This window comes from Meleagris gallopavo, chromosome 4 (assembly GCF_905368555.1).
Source record: "Meleagris gallopavo chromosome 4, MGAL_WU_HG_1.1, whole genome shotgun sequence".
NCBI classification, from domain to species: domain Eukaryota; kingdom Metazoa; phylum Chordata; class Aves; order Galliformes; family Phasianidae; genus Meleagris; species Meleagris gallopavo.
This window is the reverse complement of record NC_139407.1, coordinates 23,177,780-23,191,123: the sequence shown is the minus strand read 5'-3', so window position 1 is coordinate 23,191,123 and position 13,344 is coordinate 23,177,780. Positions and strand designations below refer to the sequence as shown.

Genomic DNA, 13,344 nt, shown 5'->3' with positions numbered 1-13,344 from the left:
ATGACCTAGTTCAGCAGCTACAGTCCATTTATTTATAAACTGATAACACACAGGAAGTATGCATTATATCACTAAAGTATCCATAATGTCGCAGAAACATTTGTTCTCAAATGATGTCATTTTCCTGAAATAAGGTCATGCCTTTGTACAGTGCTGCTTCCCAACTCCTCTCCTCCTTATGCCCCTGCCAAGGGCTTCTACTTAGTTTGGATTTTGGAATATGCACAAGGAAACACAAATGATTTAAGAGTTTTCATTGCACTTGGTGTTTATTCTACTTTTTCCAGTTGCTACCATACCCAGCAGTAGTAGTTTGCTGACCTCTGAAAGAGTCAGAAAGCCTCAAGTAGGAAAAGTTTAGGGTATACGCTAATGAACTTTAAAGATACAAATATCTTTTTGGGTGTGTTAATTAAATTCCCATAAAACAATCAGCTGAAAAACTGAAGCTAAGCACCAGCTGGAATTTCACTGCAACCCATGCACTATGTAGTATTTTTTAAACACCTTTTTGTACAGAAATTTCATGGTCTTTGGAAGGAATGTGGACTGAAGTTAAACACTTCTGATTTAATATGACAGGAAAATATATCTGTCCATCGTATCTTTTTACTCTTTGGATGTCCACTGAGTAAAAAAAGATATGGTTGCTGGAAGACTTAAAGAAATTCTGAATGCTAAATTAGTCATGAAACGCTGTTATCAGTGGAAAGCTTTGGAGAACACTCAAGACAGAATTTAATTTCGAGGTAGGGATGATCATTTATTATTTATAACACTTCCTGCTGAAAGAGTCCCATGCTTAGCAAGTCATAACCGTTTTGTGAATCCATCAGCCCAAATGCTGCAGGAGCACAGCTCTGAAACTCAGTCCCTAGGGCCACCTTCTCTGCTCAGCAGGAGGATTACAGCTGCCTGTGAGAAGCCGTATAAGAGCTCTTTTCTATATGCTTTTAAAAAGAGAAAAATGCTTAAACTGAAAACAGTGAAGTAACTGTCTTCTTTACTAGGCTATTGATTGCTATCTTTTTTTTTTCTTCTTTCCTGTGCAATTCTGGTTATAATAAATACCTGAAATCTCAGCCCATGAAGTGAGAACAAACCTCTCCTCCATCCGTCTCTTGCCTCTTTCCAAGAGATAAGGCAAGATATTAGATGTTTCTCAAGATCTGAACTTTCATACAAACATTATATTTCCAGATTAATCAAAAGCCGCTCATTGCTGACATGTGAAAAACTCTAATATCTCTTTTCTTATATTTTACCTATAAAAACTGAAAACAATACATACAACAGAATTTTCCTAACTATCTGGATACCATTCAAATGGATTGTTATCTGACAGGGACTACTAGAGCTTACAATCACTGTTCATAACCACTGAGTAATGGAAAGGTTTCCTTTGGCAGTGCAGGATGCTGTGCAATATTAAATAATGAGGGTTGTAAAAAGCATAGAAGATCTCTGCCCCAGCAGCAGTATAGTTCCTATTAGACATTTCAAAGTCAGACCACCAAGATGCAAGCAGAGACTGAATGATACAACTCTACCAATCTGTGCATATTATAAATTGCTCAGCTGGTTTAGCAGTTCTCCTTTGCCTCTCTATTTTGGGCATATGGGAATTTGACAGTTTAGGGCCAGTTTCAATCAGCAGCGTGAGGACTGAATTTATAATTTAGGTGCCCATTTTCTTCTTTATCCAAATCCTCATTTCTCACGTTCAGGCTGCAAATAAATGATGATGCTACAAGAACTGTATCTGTGAAAGCTGGCAGCCTTCAGTGCCCAGACTGCTTCTGTGTACTGACAGCAACCTAAATATCCCCACACATTAGCCTTACTGCCTCTGTCCTTCCGTGCACCACAATTAAATTAAAACAGTACCTAAGCAAATTCCTTTGCTTTAAAATCATAAAATGATGCCTATAGTTGTTTTTCTTAGATTAATTAAAAGGCCTCTTCACTGACTTGCAGCAATTACTCTGTGTATGGATGCATCCAAGTGCATGCATCCCAAATGCTTCAGGATCTCATTCCCTTCCTAAAAAGTTCCTATAACCAACAATTTTAGCTTAACACAATTTTTAATCTGCAACTACAAGTGCTGTCATAAAATAGTGTACACTAACTGGTACGAGAATTATCCTTCAGATGCAATCAACGCTCTTTGAGCCTAAACAGAGAGTAAGGAGCAATAAACAAAACACATTTGCCCTTCTGCCTCAAAACATGATAGCTTATACACCGGTATTTTGGCTAGTCAGCCATTTCTCCAGCAGTCAGACCGAGCAACTTAATTCCTTATGATATTTTTGGAACCCGATGGCACTGTTATAGCCACCTCTGGGGAATTCCATCTACCCACATTTATGGTGCTTTTGTCTGTAAATGCCTTTCAAACAAAAGCAATCCACATACTTATTTGATACACATATACACATGCTCTCACCTTGAAAAATCCCAAACCTGTTAGTTACGTTCCACATATTAGCATTAATTAATTCCTTCTGAGAAGAGCCATAGGCTTCTCAAATAAGTTTTAGCGGCCTCTCATGACAACAGCTCGATGGGTGTGAGGGACACCATGTGCCATAATGCCCATCAATGTGACAGAAGTCTGTCTGAATCTGAATTGTAACTGTGCCTAAAGCACAAAATACAGCCACGTGTAACTTGTTTCATTCCTCCTTTCCTCCACCATGAGATCTGCAGTATCATTCACTTGACAGCTTAGGTTCATGTGATCGCCATCACAGATTTCATCAAGAACTCTGAAACCACCCAACTCTCTTCATGTCAAATTTTCTCTCCACTTATATCTGACAAGAACACCACATGATTTCTGCAAGATCTTTTAAGCCGAACTACAGAGAAACAGTGCTTTTTTAGGTGATGGCAGCATACCAATGTTAATTTGACTAACCTAGTTCAGCATACAGTATGCAATTATTTCCTGCTCTCATGATGATTTCTTCAACCTATTTTTAACTTAATATATACTTTGGTAAGGATTCTACCTTAGGAAAGATAGCTAGTCCACATGCCTTCTATTATGTTGCAGCTGCTTTTATATTTGTCACTGAAAGAACAATCTCACCATGTGTGACAACGGGATTTGAATCACAACTGCTAAATATACCATGTATAAAAATTTGATTGCTTTTTTTTTTTTTTTCTTTTTTTTTTTTCCCCAACTGAAGGGAGAAACGTGAGGGCAAAACCTTACAGTTTATTTCATGCTTCACTACAGTGTAATTCTAGACCCTAGGATTTCTACCATTCCTATTTTGGTAATGAATGGAATGTAAAAGGGAGGTATTTAAAATTAATTGCAGCAGTTCTGAGGGTTAAACCTGCTTAACCCGACCTTTTATAATGAGAATATCAACAGAGCATATATCTTGTCTAGGGAGTGCTGGGACATCATTATTCTTCCAACAGCATGTTTAGTTCTAAAACCTGGGATTTCTTCAGGTTCCTGTAGCCGTCATGCACACCATATACCCGTCCCAAATCACAGCGTCTGTTCTGAACTACTCACTACAGCAGGATTAGACCTGAGAAACTCTAGAGTTTTGTTTTACTTTATTAACTTGGAGCACTTTCAAACAGTTTTTAAACAAAATTTTCCCTTGACCAGCAAGGGAATTTTCAGCCTGAAGTTCTCAGCAGCATCCGGTGAGGCTCCTAGCCAAGTTCTTCAGATACTGTACATCCTCAAGGACAGCCTGCTGGCTCTTGCTGGGGCATTTTCTTAATCCTTAGAGCAGACTTCCTGGATCTAGGAAATTTAATTCCTGACTCCTTCGACCCAGATGCTGGCGAAAACGTAGTCTGCAGGCTGTGTGTAACTGGGTGTGTTCATTTTTTAATTTTCCCTAGGAACTGGCGTTGCTGTTAAATTTTTCTAAAACAGTCATATTAATATGTTCAAAAACCCACTGTTGAGTTTCAGATAAAGGATCACATCTGTTCATGAAAATCTTCTTTTCAGATGGGTTGCAATCTATGCAGCTGCTGCTTACCGGATGGAACAAAGTTTTGTCCTATAGAAATGAGAAAAAAATAGAATTAAGTAGCAAACGCCAAGTAATTGGAAGTGTTCTCATTTTACTGAACATGGATTAACACAGTTGTATCTGAAATAATTTTGTATACTCTGCGTGATAACCTTGTGCAACAACCACAGCTTAATTTAGAAACTCGTAGAGAATCTAGCACTTTTGTTCCGTTATTGTCCTTCAAAAAATTGAGGATTCAGGAATGAATGAGACGACATCACCATCTCTTTAGCTAATAACCATGTAATATAATGAAAAAAGAGAATGCCTTTCTTTACATACCATGTGCTTCCCTAGGCTCCAATTAAATGTCTGAACCCAATTTTTTTTTTTTCAAGAGAGGAGGTTGTTTTTGACAGTTTCTAACGTGCTGCTGGGTGGGAGGATCCGTAAAGATCTGTCTGGGAAATGGCTATTCTTTGACTCGATGAAGAAGTCAGTAACAATATTAATTGAAGTGCTGTGATAGACAGACACGTAACTGATGATCTCAGTTCTCACCCCATAAAATGCAGATTTTGCCTGCAGCCTTGTAAGACAAGCCACTGAAATACTCGAGTTCTACTCCTAAGAAGGAAATTCTAATGCTGTTTTTAGATCCCTATGGAGATCTTGGGAGGATAAGCACGGATTAAGTTGTTTTAAATAGGATATTCATGGTTTTTAGTTTTATTCATTTTATTTCACACACACGCCAAAAAAAATGGAATGAATTTTAAATCATCCCACTGTGAATCTTTGGTAAAGCAGAAAGTACTGAGATGAGCAACAGGCATTTGTGGGTAGGCCCAATGTGTTTAGTTCATATAGGCAAGTGGCCAAGAGATAGACGTGGAGTGATTAGATGGCTTGAAAGTTTCCAGGGACTATATAATGCGTTTACTGTATGTGTGGAAATAAACTTCTGATGACTCTCAGTAAACAACATGCAGGCTCTTCCCTTCCTTGCCAAACAAGCTCTGCCAGCTAATTCAGGATGTGCCTGTTTGCCCAGTTTGTAAGAAGGAATAAAGAAAGCTACTTGTCAAATCGCAACCTATTATAAACTCACAAAAGTGCTCCGGGTGCTGAGCAACAATCATACAGAAACATCTTTAACTAAAAATACCTCATCCTTCAGAAATAAAGTTACGAAGACAAAACTAAATATAACGTAATAATAGAAGTTATTTTAAAGCGGGGAAAGTTGTTTTTTTCTTTTTCTTTTTTTTTTTTTTATTAAGAAAGAGAAAATTGATTGTGGGATGTGAAACACTGGTAAAGCACTATTTTTATTTTTTATTTTTTAATATTTAGCATATGCTGCAGAGAGCAAATTCAAAAGTGTAGCATCGTGCTCTACTGGAGGGTGATGGTGCTCTACCTGCTTTCAAAAAAACTGGCTTTCATTCCAACTCTTCACCCTAAATGCATGCACGCACCCACAAGAGAGTAATTCTGAGTGATGTGGTCAAAGCCTGCATGGCTAACTAAAGGAACCAGCTTTGTGTGGATAGGGAGACCAGAGGCCCTGCTCTGCTCTGTACAGGGAGCAGCTTGCAAGCACAGACAATGTGCATGTAGGACTATCACATCCTGTATAGCAGGAGACCCTACCAGAGCTCCCAAGAACCCAGGGGATGGTTAGGTGACCTTCAGAACCTCGTCAGCTCCTCCTGCCGCTCTGTGGGTGCCTGATGGAGCAATCTTGACTGGGCTGGGAGTGAGCAGGGGTACCACGGCTGCCCACCTGCTGTGGGGCCCTGTGGAAAGGGGACTGTTTTTTCTCATGCTGTAGCTTGGAAAGGGCTCAGCCAAACTACTGGGGGAGCTGAAGCTGGAATGCTAGAAGCTTTAACACAGTAGCTGGTACAAGAAGAGAGGAAGCTGCTTCAGTACAAAATATGAAAAACACTCCAGCCTTCACAAAAGAGCCCACGGTCTGTCTTCTCACAGAAGGGGATGCAATTCTTGAATGAAGCATTGTTGATGCTTCTTTCAGCTGGTCTGGTTATTAGGAGAGAAGAGCATTTCTTAAGGAGAGGGACACAGTTACTGTGGGAAAACTTCTGGCTGCCTTAGCTATGTATAATGGCCTATTAATTTATCATCTCCAGCTTACACTGACCTAAGGTCAAAGCCTGCAGTTCTTATGGAACTCAATAAAAACAAGCTGAGGACTTCAATGGGTTACAGTTGCATGCCCCCCAGAGAAGAACTTTCTGAGGGAAATATATAAATTCCTCCTTACACCAAGCCACAAGGACCCTTCTGGAGACTTTTCAAGCATCTGAAAAGAGCAGAGTGATTTTTTTTTTTCTTCTTGCATAAGGGCAAGTCTGAATGCTATTTGCAGAAGGAGAAACTTCTCCATTAGATAATGGTTCTCGACAGTTCAGGGGATTGGTAATGAGACACAGAGCCTTTCATTTCTTCTAGGTCACTGCTATAACTATGGCCAAGGTCAACAGCAACTGGAAGTCATTATCAGCCAGTGGCTGCAGTAGTTTATCTGAAATTAGTCGGTAGCCCCAGTGCAGTTTCAGTAGGACAGATGTCCATATGATAAAAACCACTATCACAATGACGTCTATCATTGTCTGAGGGAATAATCTATGGACTCACAGGGTAAAGAGTGAACTTTTACAGTTTGTCCCTGAAGCTGTCAGGAGAGTGTGAACAAACAGCCCTATTCTGGGTTTTGACGTTGCCAGTCTAGCTTCTATCATAGTCGCTATGCTCAGGGTAGAATTATAGTATAATGAAATTGATTTTGCACAATTATAACCATTATTTTTTAAAGACTTACTAAATCAGCCCTCTCTTGAATACATGTGCTCTACAGATTAGACTAGAGCACGTAAATTTAATCATACTTTATCAGAACCAATGTATTATCTATCACTCCAGAGTGACACTATGCTGAAAAACGGGCATATTGCTTCACTGGGAGGAATGGAAATCTGTATCCACTGTTGATCTTTGGCTCTGACATGCTTAGAAATCATAAACATAGTCAAGGAAATGGCTTTCTCTTGGAAAGCCGTTATTCTCCAATATCTCTACTACTTTTAACATTTTCCCATAGCTTCCAGAATTGATTTCAAATCCCCATTATGTCATCAATGCTTTTTTCCCCCCGTTATTAAACTCATTTTCTTTTTCTAACCCACAGTGTTGTTCACAATATTATTTGGATTCAGTCTACTTCATCACTTTTTACAGAGATTTCTTAAATGCAGACTTGGCTGTTTTATTACAGACTCAAAGTTTGAACTGGTCCTAAAAGTACTGATTACTCACTATCATAGACTTACTAGAATTTTAAACACTTATTTTAAACACTTACTCAGAGCTTGAGGATACAGATAATCTTGAAAAGAGAAAGTAGCTTAAGCTATTAAAAAAACCTATTATCTTCTAGTTTTATATGACAGTATATGAGAGTACGATATGACAGTATGGTAAGAAATGCTTTCTATTGAGCATCTTATAAGATACTGACCAAAGTCATTTTTCCTAAAAAATTACTGATAAGATGGACACATGACCATTAGAAAGCTACAGCTTCTGTAAATGGTGCAAAGAACACAGCTGCTGATCTGCTCTTTGTTTTCTAAAAGCAAGCATTACTTGCTGAACCACAATCTATGACTCTGATTTAGAGTACAATTTTAGTTGCATACTGTCCTCTTAGTAAAGAGCTCTACTATAGTTGCAATTAGACTGATAGAAGTATCTTTTTGCTGTATGGTTTTCTTGTCTTCGGGAAACAGTATAAATCCTATTTCCAGGATGCTCTTAAAACTAAGTAAGGATTATAACGGTTTTTTTTTTCAGTACAGTTGTTCCACCAAAAATTTCTACAGAAAATCTAACACAATAAAACAAAACATACTTAGTGGGCAGCCAAACTAAAACTAAGCCTAAGTAGTAATAATAATAATGAGCATATTTTCACTATTCCAACATTTGTTTTTTTTAATTTGAAGTTTCGTAGTTCAGCAGTAAGCGCTCATGCAAACTGATCAGCTTGTTGTCAGGTTACTATTACAGCTAGAACTGTGACAGTACTTTCATCATCACAAAATGTTGTGGTGCCTTTTGCTGAGATGAAAACGCCTGCCTTGTGTTGAGAATTTTTATATGAGCCCTGTCAACCTTCTGGAAATAAAAAATGAAACTGTGCAGAGGATTTAATAGAACTCACGTTGTGCACTTTTTTTTTTTTTTTTTCCTTCAAATGTCATTTCTTTGGGTTATCTGCTGCATTCTGTCCACATCAAAGGTGATGAGCCATATAGAGGGCAGCTCCAGATCTGTGTTTTCCTTATGAACCAGCTACATTAGGCACCAATGAAGTGCAAGGGTATGAAAGCTTCTTTTGTATGGCTTGGGCAATCAAAAAGATAAATTGGAAGTGTTCTGAAGCAAGAAAGGATTATAATGACATTATAAAGCGATACATGCAGCAATACGGCCATGACTATTTATGTCTTCTAAATAGCCAGCTCACACCTTTTAACTTCACTACGAGTAAAATCTGAAGGAGAACATATTTCGAGACAATCCTGTGATACATCTTAGATTGCAACATAAATATGGTTAAAAAAATGGCACAGGCTAACAAGCAGGTACTCAAAATACTTGGGGCAAAGCTACTTTTCTGAAGTTCTGAATTATTTTCCTGCTAATAACTCTGATCTAGAAAGTACTACAGAGGCTTACTTAACATGGTCCAATTCCTGCCACCTAGGTCACAGCATAAGCAATGTACGGGACAAGGCACAGTGGTTTTAGAAAATCAAAGGATGCATGAGAAGAAGTACTCAGTTCATCACAGAAATGGATGCCCTTACCCTGCATGGAATAGAGTTTATTAGCAATTGTTTAATCGAGGCAACTTGCTGATTAATCATTCTTTAAAAAACCTGATAGCATTACCAGGACTTTTTATACCCCAAACGAGGCACTCTCATTTCCTAGCTTGACCTTCTGTTCTAGTGATTGCTCAAAATGGGCAGAACTTGGCAGATCAAAGTAGTGTCTAAGCTGCTTATCTTTAATTTATAAACTCCTGATGTCTTCAGGCTTACAGCAGTGCTTTTAATGTTGGTTTGGGGTTTTTTGAGGTAGACATTTCTGCCACTTGTAAAAATGTAGTAAAATAGTAATATTTAACTCTTGAGCAGCATTTCTTCATTCTGTCACGTCAGATGCAAATATTTTCACTAGTGTCTCACTTAAAATGACACTAGAATCTTCAAGTGCCAGAATGATGTAACACCTTTCAGACACTCAACATGGACACACTCTGAGCTGGATCAGATCCACTTCCATTTAAATTTGACACAAGTAGCTGAATACTCAATGAGAACACACTCCAGAGAGTTTACTACAAAATTAAATCAGAATAAAACAGATTGGATTTTAAAAAGCAACTTCTCTGAAGGGAAAGTACAAGTCTGCACTAGACTGAATATAGGCTCAAGACAGTCTGAATCTCTGAAATGACCCAGAGTGACTCCGACCTTCCTATAGCTCCAGTGCTGGTTCCCCTTCATCCCGTGACAGTCATACAGTGTGACAGGGCTACTGTGTGAGATGGCATCGAAGCAGAACTTCCTGGTGTGAAGTGGCTCCCCAGGACGGATGTCTTCTCTCCATCCAAAGGTGAACAGCTAGAAAAACAGTCAGACAGTGCAATAGTTTATTACGAGTGGAAAACATTTCAAACACAACACACACTAAATGTTTTGCCTTCTTGCTGAGAAACCTGTGAGCTACAGGCAGCCTGTTAAAGCCCTTTTTCTGGCTGCCTGAGTGAGAGGAATTGTGGAGGCTCACAGTTAACAGAGGAATCCTTCTCAATCATGCACCAGCTGTCTGAAATTATGCTTTGACACTGCGGTTGTTCAATCATAAGAGAAAGGTGACAGGTCTGACAGTACCAAATTTAAAGACACAGAGTGCATTTTCCTTTCCTATGGATCAATCCTTGTAGAAAACAGGTTGCAGCTTGTACATTGCTGCCTACAAGCTCTGCTGAGAACTGAGGCTTTTTTTTTCCTTTATTTTTAATTTAATTCTTTTTTTTTTTTTTTTTTTTTTCCCCCATGTCAATGCTTTTCCATGGCTTTCTGCTTGACTCTCCGTTTTCCACAGTACAGACTGAAGCATAACACTGAGAAAGCTCTCTTTAAATGATCAAACCTTGCTATTGGAAATCATTTAGCTCTAACAGTTCATGCAGAACTGCACACAGGCTCATTATCTGAATAGCACTTCCACTCTATGCTGCTCTTAGCCTGCCTCCAGTACCTCAGCCACTGCACCCCAGGCAGCTCTGGTACTCACCTGGCACCCTGCTCCACAAAAGGTCTCTATTTCCTGATATCGGAACCACTGCTACAAATGCAAACTAAAGCCGAGTGTGATGGGAGTCTGATTTGGTACATTCCTGCTGTGTTTTTTAGATTCTGAACCTTTCACTGTGACAGCTATCTTCTGTGGTCTATCTAAAAGAGGCATCTTTTAAAAATGCTACATCTTCAACACTGTACCATCCTCTATAATACTACTATTGAGAGGCACTATTGTTTCCCATGGCCTGCAGGCACAGAATATAAGCATATATGTGAATATTTGCTGTTTTTCTCGTGTCTTATTGTAAGTCCTTGTTCTCTGTGAGCATCTGTCATTCCCTATTTATTTCTGGTTTTCCAGTCAGCATTTTCTCAGTCTTTCCCCGTGCCCTGCTTATTTCTTCTTTCCCCCAGAGTGCCTTTTACATTTATCTGCTGTAAAATGCAATGGACAACTCGAACTTCATTTTCAAACCAAATTGTTGCTTTTTAAAAGGTTAAGTCTTTCTCCATTTATCTTTATGTTTCCTGGAAGCAGCATCACACACTCCCTGCAAAACAGCTTATTTCACAATCAAACTCAGAGGTAAGATTTGATATATGAAAAAGCGACAATGTTGCTTCTGCAAAAACAGAGAAGCTTGAGATGGTTTCCTCTGAAGGAAAAAAAAAAAGCAAAAGCAATTTCCTTTCTTTTGCTTTACTTTTCTGCAGCCAAGTAATAAACTTGGAGCTCAAAGTGATGAATAACATACCTGGAGAAATGGTGTGGAACAGAGATTTTGCAATATTCTCATTCTCATGACTACTTTGCAAGATATCCTTTTGCCACACGTTTATCATCTTCCCCAGCAACTAACTATCCAAATTTTTCATTCTGTGCATTACTGGTGAGCTGAGGGGCCATTCCTGTTGCTCTCTGGACCTTGTCCTGACGATCACTGCCACACTGAATGCATCAGTACACCTGAAAGAGCTGAAGCTTGCTTTTAAATCAGATCAGACTGATCCAGGGTATCCTTTTGCCTTTCCCACTCCTGTGTGGTTTCTGAAGGCTGTGTTCCATTTGAAAGTCAAGACTCTTGACTTGATACCAGATAGGGTTTTTTTTTTTTTTTTTTTTTTTAAATTTCTTTCCACTGAAAATCATGATCTATCTAACAGTAGATCTCACTGATTAGATGGCACAGATTCCTCTCCCTCCTTCTTAGGCTGCTGTTTTGTATAACAGTTGCATTTAAAAATCAAGTATGTTCTCCCTAGTGATACAGTTATAAAATAAGTCTTGTACAGGCAGAAACTAGTTTTTAGGACTAAGAGTGAAATTAAAAATCACTAATTGGAAAAAAAGATCATGCTTTTCTATACACTCAACTGATATTAAAATTTACAGATAATATTAAAACTTGCAGATAAGATTTGAAGGTCAACATCCTTTCAACTTCCCCACTCTATGATATCCTCCACAACATGGCAAATTCTGTCTACTTCAACACTAAACCTGGCCGATGTAAAAGTGATCTTTCCTCTGTATAATGCATAGCAATGCTACATGTAAGTAGCTGTGGTCCTGATCCCAAAAGGTTCTGCTTTGCCACTATTTAATGCTTTGGATATTCCTTTGGATGTTAGGAACCAGCAGAGCCCGACTTCATGAGAAATGGATGAACTCAAATGAAGGAGTACATTTCATTTGCTCTCATTCATTCCCAGATATGAAACAAAGCTGCACAGAGATTTCCAAACACATTAGAATCAGGCAGCTGGTTTTCTCTTCACTTGAGGTCTCCAGGGCTGTTGTTTCCTACTGAGTCCAAGAAATTCTCTGTCCTTCTGGCTTCTTCCTTCCTTCCTCCCTCTTATTCTCCTATCAGACCCCCATCCTCTGAGTTTGCAACCAAGTAACCCTTTGGCTGCATGCTTCAGCTTTTCATGAGGCCTGGCCCTCTCATAGGACAACTTGGAAAAAGACAGATTTTCAGCAGCCTTATCTTTTAAAAACAACTTAATTTCTAACTGGCACTGAGCCTGAAAAATGATTGCCAGATGCAGCCACTGGTTTGGGACTGTCTGCAGGACAAAGGCCCTTTTGAGACCATTAGTGCTCTCCAGCTTGACAACTTTGTTCAGTTGCTCACTGCCTGTCTGGATCCCACTGTCAGTGGGCATTGTGCTCAGGCCACAGCACAAGATTGAAGCAGACGTGTCCCATACAAAGACAGCGTCATTTGTGAGCTAGACTTTGACTTGAATTACATCTCTGAGCAGAGAAGAAAGAGCTGGGCAGGTTGCACAGCTACAGTCTGGGCTGAGCTGGAGATGATGCCTGCCCACTAAATCCCTGGACAGTCTGGAGGACTTCAAAAGACAGAGAAGATTCTTACCATCATATCCTTGGCTGCTGTTTGATCTGCCTCAGTTGCACCTTGAAACAGAAATTAGCTCTGGTGAGAGAGGTGGAAGAAAGCCAAGATGCACCTCACTCCCGTCTTTTTTTGTTGTTGTTGTTCTAAAGAAGTTCCCAGAGACTTCTTTCTCTCGTTCACCAGAAAAACTGCAAGTGGCCCATTTGTTGCTGTTAGTTTTTACAGCCCTGAGGTAAAAAGTCTTCTTCTCAGGGACTGCTAAAAGGCTGGCAAATCAAGTAGCACAATGGGTCATCTCTGTCTAGTGGAATCATCAACACTAACACTTGCTGCTCTCCTCATATCACATTTTTCTATTTTCATTTCTCTCTGTAAATTTAGACCAGAAGTTACAAGATCTGCTCAATGTCAGGCCACACTACTTGGAATATGATAATAAAATGCTCAATATTTTCATTAACTCTCTTGGTGTCTACCAGCATGTGGAGAAATCATATCAGCAACATGGCTGGAGTAGTGGAAAAGCAGGCGCTCGTACCACTGCACAACATCTCTCCATTGAGGAAAACA

General features: G+C 39.2%; 1 protein-coding gene across 2 annotated transcripts in view; it reads right to left on the bottom strand.

Annotated features, from left to right (window-relative positions):
* Positions 1-250: 250 nt before the first annotated feature.
* The window catches only part of GALNTL6 (polypeptide N-acetylgalactosaminyltransferase like 6), a 430,337-nt gene continuing 417,243 nt past the window's right edge, over positions 251-13,344 (bottom strand). The window contains exons 11-12 of one of the 2 annotated variants that reach the window (XM_085222466.1): positions 9,575-9,724; positions 251-4,049 (exon numbers count right to left, since the gene is read on the bottom strand). In XM_085222466.1, the coding sequence (XP_085078592.1) occupies positions 3,882-4,049; positions 9,575-9,724 (318 nt within the window). In that variant the 3' untranslated portion in view covers positions 251-3,881. Of the gene's footprint in view, positions 4,050-9,574; positions 9,725-12,792; positions 12,834-13,344 lie in introns of those variants that run through there. The other variant, XM_085222467.1, reaches the window with a different exon arrangement.